The 25,879-nt window shown below is 37.9% G+C and overlaps 1 protein-coding gene across 4 annotated transcripts in view; it reads left to right on the plus strand.

The window, feature by feature from the left end:
* Positions 1-25,879, plus strand: part of RABGAP1 (RAB GTPase activating protein 1) — a 176,147-nt gene that overhangs the window by 122,978 nt on the left and 27,290 nt on the right. For all 4 annotated transcript variants that reach the window (XM_030817779.1, XM_030817778.1, XM_030817781.1 and 1 more), the window contains 6 exons: positions 12,524-12,637; positions 17,615-17,689; positions 20,817-20,942; positions 21,549-21,692; positions 23,519-23,560; positions 23,908-24,036. In XM_030817779.1, the coding sequence (XP_030673639.1) occupies positions 12,524-12,637; positions 17,615-17,689; positions 20,817-20,942; positions 21,549-21,692; positions 23,519-23,560; positions 23,908-24,036 (630 nt within the window). The remainder of the gene's footprint in view (positions 1-12,523; positions 12,638-17,614; positions 17,690-20,816; positions 20,943-21,548; positions 21,693-23,518; positions 23,561-23,907; positions 24,037-25,879) is intronic.

Genomic DNA, 25,879 nt, shown 5'->3' on the forward strand with positions numbered 1-25,879 from the left:
AATAACTTACAGAGGAGCCACATGTTGCGATTTTATTTACCTTGTTTTTTGTTTTTTTTTTTTTCTTTTGAGATGGAGTTTCACTCTTACTGCACAGGCTGGAGTGCAATGGCGCGATCTTGGCCCACTGCAACCTCCGCCTCCCAGGTTTAAGTGCTTCTCCTGCCTCAGCCTCCTGAGTTGCTGGGATTACAGGCATGCACCACCACGCCTGGCTAATTTTGTATTTTTAGTAGAAATGGGGTTTCTCTATGTTGATCAGACTGGTCTCGAACTCCCGACCTCAGGTGATCTGCCCGCCTCGGCCTCCCAAAGTGCTGGGATTACAGGCACGAGCCACCACGCCTGGCCTCACCTTGGTTTTATGTTTAAGAGTGTCATGTATTTCTCTGGCTACATGTTACTAGGGCCTTTAGTTATTTCTGTTTTTCATAAACACTGAGCAGCCTTCATACAAGGAAGCATGTTCAAATGAGTAAAAAGAAAAGCTTATTTTCAAAGTCTATGTCATACCAATTTTAGTTATAAGAGTCTAGAAGAGAAAAGCATTCTATTTTATTTTATTTTATTATTATCTTTTTATGAGACGGAGCCTTGCTCTGTTGCCCAGGATGGAGTGCAGAGATGCAATCTTGGCTCACTGCAAGCTCCGCCTCCCAGGTTCACGCCATTCTCCTGCCTCAGCCTCCCGAGTAGCTGGGACTACAGGCACCTGCCACCATGCCTGGCTAATTTTTTTTTTTTTTTTTGTATTATTAGTAGGGACGGAGTTTCACTGTATTAGCCAGAATGGTCTCGATCTCCTGACCTTGGGATGTGCCTGTATCGACCTCCCAAAGTGCTGGGATTACAGGCATGAGCCACCACGCCCAGCCACGAGAAAAGCATTTTTAAAAATATATTAGAAATTATAACTCCAACTCAATACTGATAAGAGAATATTTTCACTTTTACAATATGTTCATTTGGATTAAGAAGGTGAGCTGGGAAGCCTGACCAGTTGGGTTCCAGACCTAGCTTCCCATTTTCTAGCCAAGTGATTTAACTTTTTTCCTCATTTGTCAAGTGGGGCAGATAATAGAACCCACCTCAAAAGGTTGTTAAGATAGACCTACATGTTGTTACCTAAAGAATTATTTTTAGGTCTGTGAAAGTACAGCTGGCAATAGAAAATTTCTTTTCGATCTTTTAGATAAGTGGCTCTGAACCTTATTATGTGTCATACATCCTTTTGAGAATTAATTTATTCAGTAAGTTTTTATCGGGTGCCTACTTTGTGTCAGATACTCTTCTCTGGGCTTAGAGATATACGTGAACAAAACAGAAATCTCTGTCTTCATGAAGCTTAACATTCTAGTGAATATGTTTAAAACCCTGAGCACTCTTCTGAGAAAAATGCACACAAAACTTTGCATACAGGCTGGGTGCGGTGGCCCATGCCTATAATCCCAGCACTTTGGGAGGCTGAGGTGAGCAGATCACTTGAGGCTAGGAGTTCGAGACCAGCCTGGCCAACATGGCGAAACCCCATCTCTACCAAAAAAAAAAAAAAATTAGCTGGGCATGATGGTGCGTGCCTGTAATCCCAGCTACTTGGGAGGCTGAGGCAGGAAAATCTCGTGAACCTGGGAGGTGGAGGTTGCAGTGAGCCAAGATCACACCACTGCACTCCAGCCTTGTCAACAGAGTGTGACTGTGTCTCAAAAACAAAACAAAATGAAACAAAAAACTTTGCATACAGAGTCAGAGGATTTATGGAAACCCATAAGTCTGTTTATTAAATCTCAGGCTAAGAATACTATACACACCTTCTTTTTATTTTGTTGTAATTCTTGTGAGGCATTCCTTAGATGGGTTCAGTATTTAATTTTAAAAGGCAAAGCTATTAAGAGACAACATAATGTTACTGGGTTTTTTTTGTCACTTTTCTTGGATCTATCAAATCAGAAGTGCTTGAGATGTGACATGACCAATTGAAATAACATTTCCAGATTTTGCAGACTTTTGTAGGACCATCTTGGTTTTACCCAAACATAAGACATCTGTTTTCATAGGCTTAACAGTCTTATTCTCAGTCTTTATTTTGCTCAGTTCTACTTCCAAACATATGAAATGAAAGACAAATGACATGAGTGCTATGTAATTAGGAGAGAATTATTTTACCTCAGAGAGATTTTTCATCCTCATTTATTTTATATTACGCATAGCACACTTTCAATTTCATTTTCCTTCTTTTGAATTTTTATCCCATCTGTTTAGGGGATTTTTAAAACTTAGTCTTTAAAATGACTTCTGATAAGCAGTAGCTGACTTTTTTAAAAGAAAATGTAACCAAAAATTGTTACTTTATTCCTGTGAAATATATTGTAAAGATAGGACATGGTATAATGTATTGGAGTGGGTTTTGGTGGTGTTTTTGTTTTATTCTGTTTTCTTAAATATTACATGATGGCATTAATAAAGCATCTGTAACATTCTAGATTAATCTTAAGAAGAACTAACTTTTTCTTTGGGCAACAAGCTACTTTGGAAATAATAATTTTCCCCATGCTGGTTATTTCTCATGGCAGCCTTCCACTGCATTTTCTTTGTTTGGGTACTTTCTTTTCTTCCTGCCATTCTTAGCTTTCTATTTTTCAACTTGAGTTTACAAAAGGGTGTGTATTCAAAGGGTTTCCTACACTTCCCAGTACCTTGTTAATCCTGAGAAATTACCCAGTGAGCCAATTCTCACAGTAAGGTATAAAAATAGTCATCCAGAAAGATTACAGAATGTGGTCCCACTGTGGTTTTAACTAATGGAAGACTTTTAAAACCAAGATAGGGAGAAGAAAACAGCACAAATGTTACTATTTCCTTAGATTTTCATCTGCACAATCTATTTTAGGAGAGCCTTCAAATTTAAGAAAGTAATAGAGCTTCACCACTGCTTTATTGGATACACTCAAAGATCATCATAATTGGGGACAAGAAAGAAATCACCTGCAAATAAATCACAAGAACAGAGCCTACGTGTGGTTACTATTGAGCGTATATCCACAATGTTCATTTAACCAATTTTATTCCACAAATTTAGTCCAGCATTTTATTGAGTGCTTTGATAAGTTCTGGTGTGTGAAGTTGGGTGGCTTAACTTCTCTAAGTCTGAATTTCCATATTGTAGAATAAGGAGGTAATTAACCTTTTTTATTTTAATAAACTTTATTTTTAAGAACAGTTTTAGATTTACAGAAATACTGTAAAAATAGTACAAAGAATTCCTGTATACTCTGTTACTAACTCTATTATTATCACCTTGTATTATTATGGTACATTTATTATAATTAATAACTCAATCTTGAGATGTTGTTGTTAACCAAATCCCAAACTTTTTTTACATTTCTTTAGTTTTTATCTAATATCCTTTTTCTGCTCCAGGATTCCCTCCAGGAGAGTGCATTACATTTAGTCGTCATGTTTCCTTAGGTTCCTGTTGACTGTAACAGTTTCTTAGGCTTGCATTGTTTTTGATGACTTTGACAGTTTTAAGGAATACTACTCAGATATTTTGTAGAATATCCCTCAAGTGAAATTTGTCTGATTTCTTTTTTCCATGAAGTCATGAATTTTGAGGAGGAAGAACACAGAGGTAACGTGCCATTTTTATGACATTAAGGGTACATGCTGTCAGCGTGACATCACTGTTGACCTCAATCATCTGGCCAAGGTCATCTTTGTCAGTTTTCTCCACCATAAAGTTTCTTCTCTACACCGTGTCATACTGTACTGTACTCTTCTGAAGGAAGTCACTGTGCACAGGCCACACTTAAGGAGTGGGGAGTTTTGCTCCCCTTCCTTGAAGGTGAGGTATCTGCATAAATTATTTGGGATTCTTCTGCATGGAGGATTTGTCTCTCCTCCTCCATTTATTTATTCAATCATTTATTTATGCAAGTATGGACTCCTGGATATTTCTTTTATTGATTGATTGACTGGAAACAGGGTCTTGTTCTGTCACAGAGGCTGGAATGCAATGGCATGATCACAGCTCACTGCAGCTTTGACCCCCCAGGCTCAAGCAATCTTCCCACCTCAGCCTTCTGAGTAGCTGGGACTACAAGTGCTGCCATGCCTGGTTAATTTTTTTGTGTTTTTTGTTTGCTTGTTTTGTTGAGGTTTTATTTATTTATTTATTTATTTATTTATTTATTTATGTGGAGACGGCATTTTAACCGTGTTGCCCAGGCTGGTCTTGAACTCCTTGGTTCAAGCAGTCCTCCTGCCTTGGCCTCCTAAAGTGCTGGGATTACAGGTGTGAGCCGTCATGCCCAGCCAGATATTTCTTCTTCCTCTTCTTTTTTTTTTTTGAGATGGAGTTTTGCTCTTGTCACCCAGGCTGGAGTGCAGTGGTGTGATCTTGGCTCACTGCAACTTGGGCCTCCTGGGTTCAAGTGATTCTCCTGCCTCAGCCTTCTGAGTAGCTGGGATTACAGACTCCCGCCATCACACCCAGCTAATTTTTGTATTTTTAGCAGAGACAAGGTTTCGCCATGTTGGACAGGCTGGTCTCAAACTCCTGACCTCAGGTGATCCGACCACCTTGGCCTCCCAGAGTGCTGGGATTACAGGCGTGAGCCACCATGCCTGGCCATTTATTTTATACTTATATAACCCAGTTTATTTTGTTGCTCAAATTGCTCCAGCTTTGACCATTGGGAACTCTTTCACTTGGTTCCCGTGTCCCTTTGGCATACTCCTATCAATGTAGGTTTGTTTTCTTTGTGGTGGGGGTGAAGGGAGACAGTTTCCTATTTTTGGCCAATACAAGATGTTCCAGGCTATCTGCCCTGGTCCTAGAATCAGCCATTTCTCCAAGGAGGGTTGGTTCCTTTTGTTAGTAAATGGTATTAGATACCAAAATATAGATGCTAGGTGTGCTCGTTGCTACTGGATGTTATTGCTTCTAGGCCCTCTCAACTGATACAGCAAGCAAATATATGTATGGTAATGCCTTTTTAAATGTTGACAGCAAATCATGTATTGCAGTTAGAATAGGTTGGAGTCAGTAAACTTTATGTGCAATTTTTTGCAACTTTAGATTCAATTCTTATAGACTAGAAGGAGCATAGGACAAGTATACAAATAACTATTCAAAAACAGAGTAATTGCTGTAAGAGTGGTATCAGTGTGGTTTGTAAGTTGGTACAACTTTTCATGAAGGACAATTTGGCAGGGCCACTCAAAATCCAAAAACAAGGATTATGCTGTTTCTTTAGGGAAATCGAGTGATTGTGGAAACTGTCTTTTCTCCCTTAAGAATCACTGCTCTACTTTACAGCCTTGTTTATAGCAAAGGGGGTAGAATAGCTGCATATCCCAAAGCTGGAGATTTTGGCAGAGTAAATTATGGTATAACCGTGTGACAGGTTACTGTGCATTAAAAATACTAAGGTAGGATAATTGGCCAAATAATACGGAAAGATACAATATTTTGTAGTTAGCAAAAACAAATTTTCTAAAATCTAAACTCATTTTATAAAAATAAATGGTTATAACCTAAAAAGTTTGGCATATGCCAACCAAATATCAGCCATAGTTATATCCGAATGGTAAAATTCTTCTTTTTCCTTCCAGTATTACTGTTACAAAAAAGCAGAACAATTTTATTAAAATAAGAAAACAAAAAGGTTTTATTATACTAGGAAAGCCAAAAGTTAGATTTTTTTTTTTCCTTTTAAAATGCAGTAAGGTATATCATTAATTTTAGGTTATGTTTGGGAAAGAGATTTGGATTTTAGCATGAGGCATTAATTCTCAGCATTTGTTTAGTGAATAAATTTAAGAAGTGCTGATATTTTACAGTATAGTTTTAAACAGAATTACTTCCAACAATGCCCACATTCTGCCATGCCAGTCACCCCTTTTTCTCTTGAAGTTTTCAAAGAAATATAAACACAAGGAAGAGTGACAAGTGGAAAACAAGGTTTAATTTGTTAACTGGGAGCCACCAGCAGCACATTGGACTTGAATATATGTCTGGGTTTAAAGGCCTTTCTCTTCCTAATGCTCCAGTCTTCCCCCAGCATGCCCCGGGTACTCAGGATATTGCAGCATGCATTTGAGAGAGAACAAAATGTCCTGGGGGTCTTTTTCAGCAGTGACCCTACTTACTACATGGTTCAAGTGGTATTCTGAAATCAGAGTAGTGTTCACTCTACTTGTGAAGTGGTCAGTATGAAGGAGGAGGCATGGACCTCCTCCTGTATACATAGTAATAATGACTCATGAAAGTTTATGACCAGCAAAATGATCTCATTGGTCCATGCATTTCAGAAAAATTAATTGGACACGGTTGTGCCAGTAGAAGTAAAGAGATAAAGGAAGATCAGTGTTACTGTCTAAATGTTTATGTCCCCCCAAAATTCGTATGTTAAAACCTAAGCATGGCTAGGCAAGGTGGCTTACGCCTGTAATCCCAGCACTTTGGGAGGCCGAGGCGGGCGGATCACGAGGTCAGGAGACCATCCTGGCTAACACAGTGAAACCCCGTCTCTAGTAAATACTTAAAAAAATTAGCCAGGCGTGGTGGGCACCTGTAGTCCCAGCTACTCGGGAGGCTGAGGCAGGAGAATGGCGTGAACCCGGGAGGCGGAGGTTGCAGTGAGGCGAGATTGCACCGCTGCACTCCAGCCTGGGCGACAGAGCGATACTCTGTCTCAAAAAAATAAATAAATAAAAATTTAAAAACAAAAACAAAACCTAATCACTAATGTGATGCTGTTAGGAGATGGGGCCTTTGGGAGGTGATTAGGTCATGAGGGCAAAGTCCTTATGTATGGGATTTGTGCTCTTATAAAGAAGAGACCTAGAGAGCTGCCCTGCCCCATATGAGAACACAGCGAGCACATGCCACGTATGAGCTGCAAAGCGAGCCTTCACCAAACACTGAATTTTCCAGCGTCTTGATCTTGGAATTTCCAGTCTCCCAAACTGTAAAAACAATTCCTGTTGTTTATAAGCCACACAGTTTGTAGTATTTTGTTAGAGTAGCCCGAAGCAACTAAGACAATCATTTAGGCTGTTGTATTAGTCTTCGTAAGATGAAGCATGGATCTGCCTTTGGGTGATGCACTAGAAGTGGAAAGGAAGAGACAGAATCCAGACTCTGCAGAGAGATCTCCAGATCAGTGATCATTCATGGTAGCTGGAATCAGAAACGAGGTGGTGAAACCTGCTGCCACTCACAAGAATAGAGAAGTGTTGAGAAACGTTGGTGGAGGGAGGTGGGGAATGTGAGATTGCAGTTTTTGTGAGTGTAGTATAATTTACATACAATAAACATACACCTTATATTTTTGACATACTTTTTGATGAGTTTTGACAACTTTTTATATTTGTGTAAACACCAATCAAAGAAAATGTAAACATTTCTATCATCTCAGAAAGTTCCCTTATGCCCCTTTTCATTTGATTTCCCTCCCACCCCCAGGTAACCATTTCGGTTTCTGTCACCATGGGCTTTTGCTCAACATAATGTTTTTGAGATTTATTTGTGTTGTTTCATGTATTAGAGGTTCGTTTGTATTGCTGGATAGTCTTCCATTAGATGGATATGCCATAATTTATCACGTTTTCTATAGATGGACATTTGAGGTTTCTAGTTGGGCTATTACACATGAGGCTGTTCGGAATGGAATTGCTGGGTCATGGTAGTTAGATATATATTTAACTTTATGGGAAACTGCCATGTTCTTTACCAAAGTGGTTATATCATTTACACACCCATTAGCAACCATTGAGAGTTCCAGTAATTTCATATTCTCAGCAACATTTGGTATTTTTGTTTTAGCCAGTCTCGTGTGTCAGTTTATGTGTTTATAATTTGTGAGCTGTATATACTGTTTATTTTGCTGCTTGAAATGTCAGGGACTATATACCACTACAATTACAGGGTTTTATTTAAACATTTACTACACTGTATATACAGGAATATACAGACTTTTGCAAAATGCAGCAAACATTTTTAACATTTGTTACGTGAAAAAAGTACAAAAGTGTTCAAAGAGATACACATTTCAAGCTGTAGCAGCTTGTGACAGAATTTCTGAAGGCAAAGCATGTATAAAATTAATAACGTTAGTATATTTGAAATCATAACAAAAATCTTCTCTCTGGTCATGCTGACCATAACAAATTACTGTGTTGTAGTATACTTATAACAAGGGTTAACAAACTACCACCTCAGGGCCAGGTTCAGTTTGCGTCTCACTTTTGTTTATTCATTTTTGTTGTTGTTGTTATTGTTGTATAAGATAGGCTCTCTCTCTTACTGCCCAGGCTGGAGCACAGTGGCACAGTCTCGGCTGACTGCAACCTCTACCTCCTGGGCTCAAGGGATCCTCCTGCTTCAGCCTCCCAAATAGCTAAGACAGGTGTATGCCAGCACGCCCGGCTAATTTTTGTATTTTTGTAGAGATGAGATTTTGCCATGTTGCCCAGGCCGTTCTCAATCCCCTGGGCTCAAGTGGTTTACTCGCATTGGCCTCCCAAAGTGCTAGGATTACAGGCATGAGCTACTGCGCCTGGCGTGCTCTTGCTTTTATAAACAAAGTTTTGTTAGGACACAGCAGTGCTTGTTTATTTACATATTGTCTATGGCTGCTCTACAAGGTAAGAGTTGAATAACTGCAGCACTGAATGGCTTGCAGAGCCAAAAGTTTTTACCTGACCCTTTATAGAAAAAGTTTGCAAGATGGCAATAGTGCATAATCCTATTGCATTTTTGTTTTCTTCTAGAGATTAAAGGTGTTTTTCTTGGGATAAATGAATTAGCCAAAACACAAAACCAGTTGATCAAAAAAAAAAAAAAAAAAAACCCACCTCTCATATAACAGCAGTAATTTTCAGAACGTAACAACTGACAATACTTTTACCATTCATTCCGTGTTCTTTTAAAGTCACCATCTGCGCACTGTTGCCGTAAATTTATAAAAACTTGTCTGTTAAGCCATTTTACTAACTACAGCCTCCTTGAGAGGATGTATTTGGTTGACTTGATCAGTTTGGCCATGAATAGCGTGATATGTGTTGCATTGGCAGGCTCTCTATATCAGTTACATTTATGTTTAACTCCTTAGAAATAAAAGGAATACGGCCGGTGTGGTGGCTCACACCTGTAATCCCAACACTTTGGGAGGCCAAGGTGGGCGCATCACCTGAGGTCAGGAGTTCAAAACCAGCCTGACCAACGTGGAGAAAACCCGTCTCTACTAAAAATACAAAAATTAGCCGGGCATGGTGGCACATGCCTGTAATCCCAGCTACTGGGGAGGCTGAGGCAGGAGAATCACTTGAATCAGGGAGGCGGAGGTTGCGGTGAGCCAAGATTGCTCCATTGCACTCCAGCCTGGGCAACAAGAGCGAAACAAGAAAGAAAAGGAATATATATTGTTATATAAAGCTTAATTTTATAAGCACTTGCTTTGACTATTTTGCAAAAGCTCTTTGCTTTTTTTCTCTTAGGGGATCATCCATAATGTTGCTGTGTTTTATTTTCAGAACCTTTTCAAATTTAATGTCGTTCTGCTAGGAACTTACTAAACTCATCATTATTAGAATTTCTGCATCACTTTTGCATGATGTGGCCTCCAGCAAATCAAATGAATTTATTCCAAGTTCTTCAGCATATTTCCTAAGGCCAGATATTTTAAGCAAATGATTCATATGGAGCTCATCAGTTTATTATCATTCTTGAAGGCATCAAAAATTGAGTGTTAATTTTCAAATTGACCTTCTCTTAAGGGCATTTTGCCCCTTCGTTCTCTGATAATTCCATGATTAATGGATATGGGATGGCAAATTGACAAGAACTGGCCTAGTTGTAGAGAGTATTTTCAGTTTTTTGTTATTTTTTACGTCCTGTGTACAGTTGAATTTCTAAATCTCGTCTCCTCTCTCTCTCTCTCTCTCTCTCTCTCTCTCTTTTTTAATTGAGACAGGTCTCGCTGTGTCGCCCAGGCTGGAGTGCAGTGCCACGATGTCGGCTCACTACAGCCTCTGCCTCACGGGTTCAAGTGATTCTCATGCCTCAGCCTTCCAAGTAGCTGGGATTACAGGCACCTGCCACCATGCCTGGCTAATTTTTGTATTTGTAGTCAGAGACAGGGTTTCACCATGTTGCCAGGCTGGTCTCAAATTCCTGGCCTCAAGTGATCCACCTGTCTCAGCCTCTGAAAGTGCTGGGATTACAGGCGTGAGCCACCATGCGCAGCCCAAATCTCATATCTCTAATAACTGTATCCTTTTTCAGGTTGTCATCTCCGTCATCAGTGTGATATTATTGATGTAACTGATGTAAAATATTTTGAAGGTTTCCATATTCCTCTCCAATCTCAATTTAATTTCCTAACCTTCGTAGTTGTCTTAAACCACAGTCTATCATTCTTAGCATTTTTTAGAGCTTCTGTTGTTGTTTTATAGAATTCCTAAATTCATCTGATTCTCTCTGGATTGTTTCCAGTTTTGGCTGTTAGGAATAAAGCTGCTGTAAACATTTGAGTTTAAGTCTTTTCATGCATTTATATTTTCAGTTCTCTTTGGTAAATACCTAGGAATGGAATCACTGGGTTGTATGGTAATTATGTGTTTACTATTGTAAGAAACTGCCAAACTGTTTCCAAAGTGTTTGTACCGTTTTGCATTGTATAGGAGTTCCAGTTGTTTCTTATCCTTTGCCAACACTTCTTAATTTTAGCATTTTGTAGCTATCTAGTGGAATCTCATTGTGGTTTTAATTTACACTGCCCTGAGGATTAGTAATGTTTACATCTTTTCAAATGCTTATTTGCCATGTGTTATGTCTTCCTTAATGAAACGCCTCAATCATTTACACACTCCCACTTTTTAAAAAATTAATTGTCTTTCTCATTAATTTAGAGAGTTTTATATTCTGGATACAACTCCAACTTTATTATCAGATGTTTTGTAGGTATTGTGTCGTGGCCTATGACTTACCTTTTCATATTTTAAACAGTTTTTTGAATAGTAAGATTTTTAAATTTTGATGAAGAGTCCAGCTTGTCATTTATTTATGATTCATGTCTCATAGGGACCCCTCTTCTAACTCTTCAGCTCTCTGTTCAGCATATTCCTCACTAGCACTCTACCCTACAATTCTAGCTACCTTGCCCGCCCCAAAATCTGTGTGCATGCTTTCTCACTCGCTCTCACTCTCTCTCACTCTCTCGCTCACTCTTCGCTATCTCTCTCACTTTCTCACTCTCGCTCTTGCTTGCTCTCCCTCTCTCTCCCACTTTCTCAACTTCTGGAGATACCTCCAGCGCAGAGCTCTAATTCAGTCTGGAAGCTGCCACCATGTAATTAGCTGCTGTAGTCATAGATCTCCCTTGGATTTTTTCCTTTTGTTGAAGAGCACCACAGTCCTGAGCTGCCATTAACTGTTAAGACTATGTTAATAATTAGAAGTAACATATGCCACTAAAGCTCTTTGAAAAGCAATTTGGCAACATCCTTGAAGGTATAAATAGTTTACTGTTTAAGAAAGAGCATAGGCTTTAAAGTTAGTTCAGATCCCACAACTATAAAATATTCATGGCCTTCGGAACATGATTACCCAAAAGGCTAGAGAAATTATGGGACAAGAGAAGAACATCACTTGCATTTTTCATCTTAAAACAGAGGTATCATGTTCTTTGGTAGTATACTGATTATGATGTATTCTTACCAAGGGGAATCAACTCTGTTGTCTTAGCTATGAAGACACTGCATTGTTAAAGTAGAAGGTCATGTTTCTCTGTTCCAGTTCTTTACTGTGTCAGCAAATGAAATTTAACAAGGGGAGAATATTAGAAATAGCTGAGTGCTTGGTGTATTTTACAAAGGTTTGTTGACATTATTGACATTTGTTCCGTTTTAGTTAACTCATTATAGTAGAGGAAACAGTTTTTGTCCATTGGAAAAAGCAAAGGATATTTTCCCATAGCCTGTTTGAATCCCTTGGCATTTGGTGGTCTTGTTCATACTGAGTAGATTGCTTTGTGCATTCTTATGCCATTTGCCTCTAGGACAAACCCCAATTAAGTAACTACTCTTTTCCATTTGAAAACTGGCATATGGGCTTCATTCCAAAGCATCAATTAAAGCAGCAGTTTTTCTACTGGGAGCACTTTACCTCCTCCTCCTGCGATTAGTTTGAGTATTTTCCTATGGGAAATCCATTCTTAATAGCACATTTTCCATCTTACAATAGAAGGGTCACCAGCTGCATTTCTTTGCAGTAAGGATGGAGTATAATATGGAAGTGTATAGAGTGAAATGGGTTGCTTTTCTTCCATCTTTTTCTCCCTTTACATGTGCTTTTACTTGAGTGGTTGGTCCCTGAAGAGGCAGTAACTATGGGCATGCATATGTGTATGTATGTCCCTGCAACATTTAAAGTGTGTAAATGAGAAGACGTTGCCTAAACCTGAATAAGAATTTACATGATTAACCTAACTAAACCCTCTCTTTCCTTATGTTTCCACAGGAGTCTCCCCAGGACAGTGCTATCACCCGGGATATTAACCGAACATTCCCAGCCCATGACTACTTTAAGGACACAGGAGGAGATGGACAAGATTCCTTATATAAAATATGCAAGGTATTTCATGTCAAAAAAAAAAAATACTCAATTCTGAGTGGTGGTTCTGCTTTGAAATTATATAAGAAACAACTACAAAGTGTAATTTGTATTTGATGTTCAAGAATTCAAAAAAGAGAAAAGACATTGCAAAGTCAAAGGTGAGAACACAATTTTAGACTCATTAAAGAGTAGAAAATAATAAGAAATAAAATGGTAGGGTTTCCTTTCCCCTTCTAATCAGGATTTTTAGATGACAGTTCCCTGGCTCCACATTTAGACTTTCAAAATTTGTTTTTATGTTAAGAACCTCTGAGCCCTGTGACATTGCAGACTCCTTTTCAGTATTCACTTTATAAGTGATGAACTTGGCACCTACGGTACTGTCTCACAGTGGGAAGTGTCATTGCCCATGCAGGTGGACTTATAGCACTGCAGCATGGTAAATGATGAGAGTTCTGATTTCTCTCAAAAGGTCTGTACCCGAACACTAAAGGAAGTGATAGCCTGTTCAATTTCCATATTCCATTTTCAAATAGATTTGGCACATTAGAGCTATTGGTTTATAAAAGGAGGAGATAGGACCGGAGTTTTTCAGTCTTCATCTGTCCTCAGAATTAGTCTTTAGTCCTTTCCTCCCAAAAGTAATCAAGTACTTATTTAGCGTCTCCTATGTAGTAAGTATAGGTAAGGCATGAGACATGTCCCTAATGCTATATGACAACTGGTTTTAGGACAGACTAGCAATAAAGGATAGGCTCACCAATGAAAAATTCGATGATTTAAACTACAAAGACAGTTGAGTTTAGAGAAATATTTTTTAGATTTAATTTTAACTTTTACATAGGATACATAAAGCTATGATTTCTGTGGTAATCTTCCTCTCTGATCATCCTTTTTTAGCCCCTTCTCAGTTTTATTTCCTGCTTAAGCAGTGACCCCTGCCATCTCTCACTTTACTACAGAATTTCCTAGAAAGAAACACTGTGTCCACTGCCTCTGGTCCCTCCTCACATACTTTTGACTCCACTATATTCTAGTTCCTATTTCTATAGGAATATAGAATTCTGTATTCTAGTAGAATAGAATAGAATAGAATAGAATAGAATAGAATAGAATAGAATAGAATAGAATAGAATAATTCTAGTTCCTAGTGCTCTTCCTTGCAGAGCTTTCTGCTCTTGAGCATAAGACATGTCACTCTCTTGGGTATGGGCTCACTCTTCATGCCTTCACTGACTTCACCATTTTATCTCACACTACCTGCCCCTAAACCAGAGGCCTTCCTCTGGGTGCTCAGTTGAGTAGTTTCGCTAGCTCTACACCATCTCCCTGGGTGATCCTTTCCACCCCCAAAGCTTCAGCTATCATCACTATACAGATGTTCTCAAATCTACATTAACTCAAGGTCTAAATTTCCAGCAGACAATTAGTCTCCATGTAAAAGTCTGTCAATTATATCAAACAGAATGGGTTTAAAAATACAGTACATTTTAAGACATGGTTTATTATGAAAAATTTCAAACATAAACATTAATTAGTATAATGATTAGTCTAACTGATAAGTATAGTTAATATCCCCCACACCAATTATTTGTCAATGTATTGTCACAGTTGCTTCATCTTTTTTTCGTTTTTCCTGAAGTACTTTAAAACAAATCTTAGACATCATGATCCTAATTTTTTAATACTACATCTCTAAAAAATAATTTTATCCATCTTTACCAATTAATTAGTAGCTACTCCAAATATCCTTAATACGGCTAGTTAGAATCAAGAGCCAACAAGACCCACATTACATTAAGTTGTTGTATCTTTTTAAATTAAACATAGTCCTCCTTTTCTCCCATACCATTGTCCTGCTGCAGACAATCATTTCTGTTGGTTTTCAGTCCTGTCTTTGTCTAGGTTGAGTTAGATATGACTGATGTCTCTCTTAGCTTCATTCTCTCTCTTCACTGCCCTGGTACAGGCCAGTATCTTACGTTGCTGGCAGTTTTACAAAAGCTGCTCTGCCTTTGGGTTCTAGCTTGTTTATTCTTTGCTCCTTGCCTAACGCAGAATTAGATCATTTCAGTGGCCTCCACAGAAACCTTTATAACTGCTACTTTGTAACCCATGGAATTAAATGAAAAGTCCTAGTTCATTTCCCTGGATTCCTTAGCTTAGTGTTGAAGATATTTTGTATTATATCCTGACTTAGCCCTTATTGCTGCTTCTCCAAATATTGTATGCATTAACTACATTGAACTTCTCACTGTGCTCTGGTGATTCACTTATCTTAACTTCCCCACTGAACTGTGATGTCTTCAAGGGCAGGGATCATTTCTTAGATATGGTAGCATCTGTAGCACTTGGCACAGTGCTTGGTCTATTAGTAGGTGTTCATTAAGTGTTGATGAATTAGTGAAATGTCTTTTCTTCCCCCAGATTTCATTACAGCCAACATGAAACTTATACTCCAAACATTTTCAAAATGTATCATATAATTTCACACGTATATGATTCCTTTATCTTCCATCAGCCTGAAAAATATGCTCCCCTCCATTTTCTACCTATAGAAATTCAGTACAGTTTCATCCTATTATTAATACATAATTGGTGAAGCTCTGTGCTGAGCATGTTACATGAGAAGAATACATCAACTCTGTGTTATTAATACTAGGCTTATTCTCATATTACAAATAAAGTAAGTTACATGCTCAAGATTCATATCTAGGCTGGGCGCGGTGGCTTACACCTGCAATCCCAGGACTTTGGGAAGCCAGGGTAGGTGGATCACCTGAGGTCAGGAGTTCGAGACCAGCCTGGCCAACATGATGAAACCCCATCTCTAGAAAAATACAAAAATTAGCTGGGCGTGGTGGTAGGCATATGTAATCTCAGCTACTTGGGAGGCTGAGGCAGGAGAATTGCTTGAACCTGAGAGACGGAGGTTGCAGTGAGCCGAGATCACGCCACTGCATTCCACCTCGGGTGACAGAGCGAGACTCCGTCTCAAAAAAAGAAAGAAAAGATCCATATCTAGACATTGGGAGTTGTGGGATTTTAGCCCAACTCTGACTAAGTCTAAAGCCTCTGTTCTTTTGTAACTGATAAAACTGTTAATGGATATCTTCAAAGACATTGCCTGTTTTCCAGAGAGCTGTGTTAGCATATATTACTACTCATTTTTAACACAGTATTAATACTGGTAATAGCATTTGTTAATTGTTATTAACTTGATAGGAAAGTGGTGCCTCCGTGTATTATAAACTGATCATTTCTAAAGCCCTCTTTGCACATCTTGTCTCTGGAAAAGTATGTATGTTTCTCATCCTGTAGCCTTCTTATCAGATAAACTGTGATGAAGTGGGTGTGGTATAATAAGATTACATTGAATTCTACAAAAATTTATGAATGCATGATCATAATATATGTATTTTTAAAAGCTATAGTTTCACCAAAGCTAGTGATAAAACTTGGTTGCATATTAACTTGACTAGCATCTAATAAGTATTGGCACCATATTTTGCTAAGAGTTATATATTCTAAACATACCCAATTCTAAGTTGCTTTCTTGGGGCACAGAGGAACCTTGGCACAAAAAAATAAGTGGAAAACAAAGGGAGTTTCACAAGAAATAAATTTGTCAAACAAGGAATAGCATCTTGAAGCTATAGGAATTTCCCTTTCTACCACATTTACATGAGAACTGCAAATATCAGTCATAAAAGCAGAACTCTGAAAAAGAACTAAAAAACCAAAGAGTAAACCATGAAGAATGTTAGATGTCAATATTCTATTCAAAATAACGTTCAGAGGAGATGGGTAATAATCATTTGCTGCCAAGAAAAATAAAAATAAGAATTCCAGAGGAACCCACAAATGGTTTCAGAGTAATCTCGCTTATCAGAAAAGTTATTACTGGTATTGTGGAAAGAATTATATTTTGGTGTCTTTGCCAAAAGAGCTTTTCCCAGAAAGAAAAATGAATAACATTAACAGTGTTTAGTGAGTGCATGCTGTAGATGAGGTGCTGACTAGGTTGAATAGGACATCACCCTGTCCCTCACAAAGCCTGCCATCTGGCAGAGAAGATGGACATTTAAAATGCAGTGTGGGGCTGGGCTTGGTGGCTCACGCCTGTAATCCTAGCACTTCGAGAGGCTGAGGCAGGAGGATCACTTAAGCTCAGGAGTTTGAGACCAGCCTGGGCAACATAGTGAGACCCTGTCTCTATTAAAAAAAAAAAAGAAATGCAGTGTGGGCCAGGCACATTGGCTCACACCTGTAATCCCAGTACTTTGGGAGGCCAAGGCAGGAGGATAGTCTGAGCTTAGGGGTTAGAGACCAGCCTGGGCAACATAGTTGAGATCCCATCTCTATAAAAAATTTTTAAAAATTAGCCAGGCATGGTGGTGAAAGCCTGTGGTCCAAGCTACTCAGGAGGCTGATGGGGCAGGATCCCTTGAGCCCAGGAGATTGAAGCAGCAGTGAGCCATGATTGTACCACTGCACTCCAGCCTGAGCAACAGAGCAAGACCCTGTCTCTAAAAATAAAATAAAATGCAATGTGGTAATAATATAATAATAACCATGCATGTATAGCAGGTGCCATAGAGGCAGAGAAGAGAGGAATTCATTCTGGGGGAATTGAAATAAGTTTGGTGCCTGAAGGAAGAGTGCATGTTTCAGGCAGAGAGGGAAAGGACATCCCAAGGAGAGGGAACATCATGAACAACAACAAGGAAATACGAAGTTTTTTTAGTGCAGAAGTGGTTTCTGCTTAATCTTCCCTACTCCTTCGCCGCAGGAAATGGAGTGGTGGTAGCTGTATTCATTGTAAAGAAAAAGTTAAGATTGGAGAGAAGTATTGGTACCACTTATTGTCTGTCAAAATGCTGTCCCAGTGTGGGTAGCTTCCTCCAGGGTTCTGTATTCAAGGTCCTATAGTGCCACCATGGCCCATAAGTGGCTACATTCATTTACATTTCCTCTGTGTGTTTTATTTTCCAGGCTTATTCTGTGTATGATGAAGAGATTGGTTATTGCCAGGGCCAGTCATTTCTTGCTGCTGTGCTCCTTCTCCATGTGAGTAATTAGGTCTCTGTTATGACTTAACACATGGCCTGCCTCAGCTTATACTAACCTTAGGCTTGAGCATGGTTTTATGTTGGGTTTGGACAGACTTTTAAGGCATGAATTTTAACCCCTATAGCTGGAAACTTTTTCCTTAAATTAACTTAATGTCATTGTGGAGGAGATACATGATGAGAATAAACAGCAATGTTGAAAACTAGTACAAGGGTAGACTTCCTTTTTATTAATAGGATGATTGGAGAGACTTTAATGTTGGTTGAACCCTTGGGGATGTTTTATCTTCTCTGAAGCAGCCACTGTCATTAATACTTGTTTTGAGATTTATGTATTGGGGTAGGAGGAAGGCAGAAAAGTTGCTTTTCTTTTAGTACCATTTTATTCATTCATTGGCTTAGCAAACACTTTGCCCTCCATCTTTTTTATTTTCTTTCAAATCCACAGAAAACTCTAAACATTGTTAAGGTGAATAGTCTTTATCTAGTTTACCAATTAATATTTTCCACACTGCTTTTTCCGTTTGTCTCCCTCTGCATCTCTCTTTTTCTCTTTTCTGCATAAACACACATTTTCTTTTTCACTTAAAATTTTTTTGAAATTATTCTTGAAAGTAAATAACAAACATCAAGACTCCTAAATGCTTGATCATATATATGCCTTCTGGGAGCAACAGAATTCTATATCATAACCATAATACCATGATCACATCCAAGAAATTCCACATTGATTCAGTAATGTCTGATACACAATACACATTCAATTTTCTCCCAATTGTCTACTCCATAGAGTCTAGCTTTTTTTCTAATCAAGATCTAATGAAGATTCAGATATCGAATTGTCATTTCTCTTTATTCTTTTAATCTAAATTACTCCTTTGCCTTTTTTTGTGTTTCATGCCATTGATAGTTTTGAAAAATTCAGACAAATTGTCATATAAAATGTCCCACATTCTTGATTTATCTCATTTTCTCATGATTCAGTTTAAAATGCTTGGCAAGAATACCACACAGGTGATGTCAGCAAAGAGTTTTGAGTACCTGTTATGATCTGTACTGTGCTGAAGATCGGAGGTAAATAAGAGACATGGTCTCAATCCTCATGGATACAGAGCTTGTGAATCCAACTAGCTTTAAGCAAATAATCCCACAAGTATATCATTTATTACTTTCAGAGGTGCTATTAAGGTATAATAAAAAGTTTGGTGTAAGATTGTAACAAGGGAGTCTTACTTAGATTAAAGGCTTCTCAGGGGAAGTGACCTTTAAGGAGCAGCCTGGAAAATGATAAGGGATATCATTTTCTTTTGTACTTTTCTTTGTTAACTTTTCAAAATGTTGTTATGAAAATAATAGATCTATTTGAAAAGGGAGTAGAGAATAGAGTGTTATTGGGAAAGTGAATGGTACAGTATATAGAAGTCCTAAATTGGGGAAATACTTGGTGTATGGGAGGAACTGAAAGGAGGACAGTGTGACTGGAGTATCCTGAGTGATTGGGAGTTGAGGAGAGAGCTAGGGAGAGCTTTGGAGCCCAGGTAAGGAGTCTGAATGTTGCTTTTCTAAGCAACAGGAAGCTATTCAAGGGTATTAACCCATTTTGTGTAGATTGCAATACAAGTTTGAGTATCCCTTATCTGAAATGCTTGGGACTGGAAGTGTTGTGGATTTTGGATTTTGGAATATTTGCATTATACCGGTTGAGCATTCCAAATCCAAAAATCCAAAGTGTTCCAATGAGCATTTCCTTTTAGCATCATGTCAGTGTTTAAATAAAAGTTTCAGATTTTGAAGCATTTTGTATTTTCAGATATGGGTTGCTCAACCTGTACAAGTAAAACAAAAACCACTTTGTTTTTTCTTAACTGAACCCAGTTTGTTGCTATTGGTAGTCATGTAAAAATATGATAAAGCTATGACATGAATAAAGAGGTTGAGTTTTTATTTTGTTCTCTTGTTTTAATGAGACTTTTTATCTCAAATTCCCACAAGCCTGGGTGATTTATCTTCGTTCTTACCTTCAGTTCAAGGACAGTTATCCCCTTGAAAATGGGTTTTCCAATCAGACCCTCCATGTCTTGTTTTGAACTCTTGCTGCTTGCCGGGAGTGTTATAAGTGCTTGTTTAGAGTGACGGGAGATGGGCTACTTAGCATCAGAATCACCACTGTGGGTTAGGCCACATCTCCTTGCATGTGGCAAAGTGAAGTTGCTTTCCATGACAAAGACTTCAAAGATCTGGGCTTTTGCCCCAGATACTCTTAACTTTCCAGTAATGATCTGCTGTGCTTTTCTCACTTATTACTTAATCTGATTTGCTCTTTAGTTCTGCTTGCTTTTCAGTGATTTCTGTGCTCAGCCCGCCTCCATCATCTTGTTCCACAGAAGCCTGCCCACCTTCTTGACTTTCTTGAAGGCTTGCTACATTCACACCAATCCTTAAATAACATTTCCAGTGCTTCTTTTTTCTCTTTTGAAAATATCTTGCCAAGTTCTCAGGGAAATAATTATCCATAAAACTATGGAAAATGTAGGTATTATTATAAATGTAAATTGAAGTGAAGGAGGCTTTTGTAGTACTTTAAGCATTACTGCAAGCTTTAGAATGTGTAAGGTTCTTCTAAAACAAGCTATATTTTTAACAACGAGGAAGAAAAACAATTTTGCTAGAATGAAATAGCAGCTAAGGGAGGAAAAATGGTTAAACAGAGGTCCCAGGATTTGGGAAAGATGACACCTACACTGTATATCAGCCTATTTCTGCTCAGCTCAAATTCTGTCCTTCCTACAAAGTCTGTTACTGACTGCCTTAGGCAGATACAGGCCTTCCTGTTCTTGTATTATCACCGATGTCTAATTCCTATTACAGTTATTTTAATACTGGTTGTGTGAGAGACTCCTTGAGGACAGGAACCATGCTGACAAAGAGTAGTCATCGTTAACTATTCCTTGTCTGAGTGAATAAATGTTTTAAACACAACCTTAGGCCTGAGTTTCTGCATAGCACTAAATTTTCTGGTAAGACAGTAATATAAAGCTGGATTTAATATCCTGAGAAAACTTCTGTGTGTTTTGTGATTCCCCACCGCCATCCTCCCTACCCAACAACTTGCCTATCTGTTACAGATGCCTGAAGAACAGGCATTCAGTGTTCTGGTCAAGATCATGTTTGACTATGGGCTCAGGGAACTTTTCAAGCAAAACTTTGAAGATTTGCATTGCAAATTTTACCAGTTGGAGCGCCTCATGCAGGTAAAAAGAGAAACCAGCTTGTGTTTGACAAAAAGAGTACAGGACTAAGGAGCACCAAATTGAGGAAATGGTGCCAGGGAGCAGTGGTAATTGCCTTAGCGATCCGTGGCTAAGGATAGGTTTCATTTTTATCCTTTATCACTATGTGATTATGATGCAAAGATTAACAAAGTGTTGAACTTTCACACCTCATGGTTGTGAGCTGATAAACTCCCAAAAGATCAGATGACTTTGTAGGGGTCTTTTCCACGGCTAACTCAGTCAAGAAGTACTCCCCAAGGCTCTGAAGCTGACTGGTTAGGAATCTCATAACAAAAGTGAAACAAACTTTCCCAAATGTTTTATAATTTGGAGAGAAAAACAGACTTTCCAAATACTTGTCACCATTTTGGGGATTCCTCTTTCTTTAGAACTAGTTTGTGGTCTGGAAAAAAGAGTTGAGTGCCAGCTTAATACCAGATGATAAGTGTTCTAAGCACTTTGGAGATTTTTAGAAAAACACAAGTATTTCACTTTTTTGGCCTATTCCTGGTAGATTTATGAGCCTCCTTAGTGGGAACTGGACAGATGCACATGTGCCCAGAACTAATTGGTTTGCTATTTCAGGAATACATTCCTGACCTGTACAACCACTTCCTGGATATAAGCCTTGAAGCGCACATGTATGCCTCCCAGTGGTTTCTTACTCTTTTCACTGCAAAATTCCCTCTCTACATGGTCTTCCATATCATCGACCTGCTTTTATGTGAGGTATGTATTAGAGGCCACAGCACTTTGGCTTTTGTTTGCAGCGTACTTGAGGAGAACAAATTCTGTTTTGAGTGTCAGCTCTGTCAAAACAGAATTGGTCTCTTTAGTTATTTTATTTTATTGCTAGGAAATCTAGGTTTAAGTGACTTCCTCGGACTAAAGCTAATGATCATATTTGTTAAAGGTGTACTCTGATATGAAAAGACATACTGAATTAGACATTTGTATTAGTTCATATTAGGTTTGGCTGTATTGAATGAAGAAACCCAAAGTAACAGTGATTTTAAAAAATAGCTTTTTTCTCTCTTGTGAAAAAAAGTCAGAATGTTGGCAGTAGCGTGCCTTCCCCTCACTGTGGCTGTTAGCCGTATGGAGGAGTAGCACACCAGCCATTATATCATATTCAAGCCAGGAGGATTAGAGGATGGGAGAGGGTGCCTCCTCTATTTTCAAAAGATACTTCCTGGAAGTTCCATCCAGTATTTCCACTTTATGGTCAGAACTTAGTTACATGACCACACCTAGCTGCAAGGGAGACTTTTTAAAAAATAAGCTGAGCAGGAATTTGCTAAAAATTAGAGATTTAATACTAAAGAGAAAATAGATAGTAGAGTAAATAACAGTCTTTGCCATGACATAATTTTGGATTTTGTGTGGTGTGTTTATTTGTTTAAGAAAAACATAATTATAAAAATAATATATGTTTATAGAAAATATAAGTAAAATAATTTAAAATACTTCAAATCCCACTGTCTGTAGGTTACCTCCTTTAACAGTTTGGTTAAAAGTAGTATCCTTTCAGCCTTTTTTGTGTGTTCATATATGTGTATATATAATTACTATACAGAATAGTATAGTTTCCATATGGATGGAACACTATATATATTATGGTTCTCTATGTGTATATTTAAAAATATGATTGTTACTTATACTCTTTGGTATCCTCTTTAAATTTCATATACTTGAACATACACACCTGTACTATCCTTTTTAATTATGCTATATTCAAAACATACAAAAATTCATAAAGAATTTATATCTACCACTCAGCCTGAAATATTCTAAGAAACAGAAGAAATAAATATTACCAAATATGCCATTTTTCTTAGTTGCTGCCAAGTATCCCATTATTTGGATGTGCTATGCTTTATGTAACCAATTTCTAATCACAAACCTTTAAATTGTTTCTAGCTTTTTACTAGTATAAACAACCATCTGTTAAGTAGCTACTAAAGGCCAGGTGGCATGCTAAGTAATTTACATAAACTTTTCAGCTAATTTTCTCAGAAAACCCATAGGAGAGTATTAGTTATGTAAACTGAGGCCCAGCAGCTTAAGCAGTTTGACTTGATCAACAGATGTTAGTGCTTCCTCTCCTTTGTTCTTAGCCCCAGGATTTGCAGAATGGAAGGAGCCATGGGCAGATTCAGTTCTGGAATATAGGGCTTATCAACAGAGTGGTTGCTGTGCATGGATTGGGACAGCACAAGATAAAGGAAAAGTTCCCCAGGAGTTATTTCCTGAAAGATCACAACTTTATGACTGATCTTTTGGTTTGGAAGCATGGAATACTTTGGAAAAGCATTTCTTATTGTTGAATATGAGAACAAGGCAAGAAAGGCTCTTCTCTCAGAAAAATGGGAAACTAGGTCTTTAAGCAGCTTTTCAATGGCCCTTTAGTTTTTATTTTTCAAGGTAGTTCTGAGATAATTCATTTCCTTCCTTAAGTTTTCACAATTTCTTTAAAAATGGGTATTCTGAGGACAAATAGCATAATAGTCGAGATATAAAAACTGACAGTGTTCTTTCTGTCTGTTCTCTTTCAGGGAATAAGTGTTATTTTTAATGTCGCCCTTGGATTATTAAAGGTACTTATTTATTTATTAGCCGAGTTATCTGTCATTCCCTGCTTTGCACTTGCAATACATTGGTTGTAGTCTCATTCTGAGCAGTCACTGTGCACTAGCATTACTCATGACAGTGGATGTATGCAGGTGGCTCTGACAAAAGCTAAGAAATATCTTCTGGGGATTATAAAAGTGCTGGAAATCTAGCATTACCCCTAACAGTGGATGTATGCAGGTGGCTCTGACAAAAGCTAGGAAGTATCTTCTGGGGATTGTAAAAGTGCTGAAAAGTGCTGAGAATATAAAAAACTTCTTGTGCATCCTTATAGCAACACATTTTTTCTATATGTGTTTGTATTTTCTTCAAGACTTCGAAAGATGACCTGCTGTTGACAGACTTTGAAGGTGCCTTGAAGTTCTTTAGGGTTCAGCTTCCTAAGAGATACCGCTCAGAAGAAAATGCAAAAAAACTAATGGAATTAGCCTGCAACATGAAGGTAAAATAATTTTGCATTAGTTAAGATTCTGTTTTTCACTTAGTGTCTCACTATTCCTGATCATTTATAATACATAATTATTTATGTATTATATTTATAACATTTATAATACATAATATTGTTAACATTTATAATATATAAATAATATTAATGATAATGTTTTCTTCTGTATTATATAACTCTTAACCTTTTTTTCCCCAAAATACTTTCCTATATATTATAATCCTATGAATGAAATCTCATTGTCCCCCCCCAGCACCCAAACTGTAGGAAGAGTATTAATATCCCTGTTTTGAAGACAAATCAAAACAAAAAGAGGTTGTAGTTCCCTAGTCATACCCCTAGTTAGTGGCAGAATTCAGGTTACATGATTTCTTCTACTGTGCTGGGTTTTTTTATTATTATGTATTTATTTATTTATTATTATTTTTTTTTTTTGAGACAAGGTTAGAGTGCAGTGGTGCAATCATAGCTCATTGCAGCCTTGACCTCCCAGGCTCAAGCGGTCCTCTCACCTCAGCTTCCTGAGTAGCTGGGGCTACAGGTATGTGCCACTACACCCAGCTAATTTTTAACTTTTTTTTGTAGATTTGGGTTCTCACTATGTTGCCCAGGCTAGTCTCAAAACTCCTAGGCTCAAGTGATCCTCCCACATTGGCCTCCTAAAGTGCTGGAATTATAGGAGTGAGCCACCACGTTTGGCCTTAACTTTCAACATTTGTTCTAGTCAGAAATTCCCTAAAACGAAGCTAATAATACATGAAGAAAACTCAATTTTATCACTTCAAATGGCATTGTGATTTGCACAATTTTTTTAAAGTAAAAAGGTATAGGATCTTCTTGTGTTCATGTTATCATAACATTGTATTGTGTTGTGTTGTATTTATTTTCTGTGGGGCTTTTTTTGAGACAGGGTCTCACTCTTGTTACCCAGGCTGGAGTGCAATGGTGCAGTCACAGCTCACTGTAGCCTCAACCTCCCTGGGCTCACTTATTTAGGGCTCAGTTTCTGCTTCTGTAAAATAATATTTTACTTCTTATTCTGGTTATGTGTCAGACTGAACTAACTCAGATTACCCTTCTTTTAACACATAGAGAGGCTAAATAAAATATACCCCAAGAAATGTTTAAATGCCTGGAAGAACTTGAAATAGAAATGCACAGGTATTTAAAACAAAGTAGCTCAACTAGTGTGTGTAAACTGATATAACACATCTCAGGGGAGTATGGAACTATGTGTAGCTATTAGGGGTTTAATGCTTACACAGACATCAGAGACATAGTGGATATGATTTTGGGCCTTTAGGAGGCAGCTGAAAAGTGAGGTCTTTGCATAAAGTTAGGACCTCTGAATGGCTCCCCCATCTGTTAAAGGAGGAATACAAAAACTACCTATTAGCCTGAGAAACAGTAGAAATCATGATATAAAATGAATAGTGGATTAGAAAAAAAAAGGAAATAGAACTTCTGGTAATTAAAATAATCATCAGAGTTTACATTCCATTTAAAATGTTACATACTTCATAGGTATTACAGCTAACAGTTAATGATAGTTTACCATGTGCTTGATACTATGGTTAAGTGCTTTTATATGTGGGGATTAGCTACGATATCGTATGTACAGTGTTTAACATAGTGCCTGGTAGTAAGGGTTCAAGAAATGATGGCTACGACTATAATTATTTCCTCCCTGATCGTTAAGTAGATAACAAACATTTTACAGTAATATTTTCAAAGAGAATAGGTTTGCACAAAGCATAGATAGAACCAAGTGAGTTCTGAGATTCTTCGAGTCACTCTTCCCACCTCAGCCTGGTTCAGCACAGAAGAGGCTGCTGCCTCT

Source organism: Nomascus leucogenys, chromosome 8 (genome assembly GCF_006542625.1).
Source record: "Nomascus leucogenys isolate Asia chromosome 8, Asia_NLE_v1, whole genome shotgun sequence".
In the NCBI taxonomy this organism is placed as follows: Eukaryota; Metazoa; Chordata; class Mammalia; order Primates; family Hylobatidae; genus Nomascus; species Nomascus leucogenys.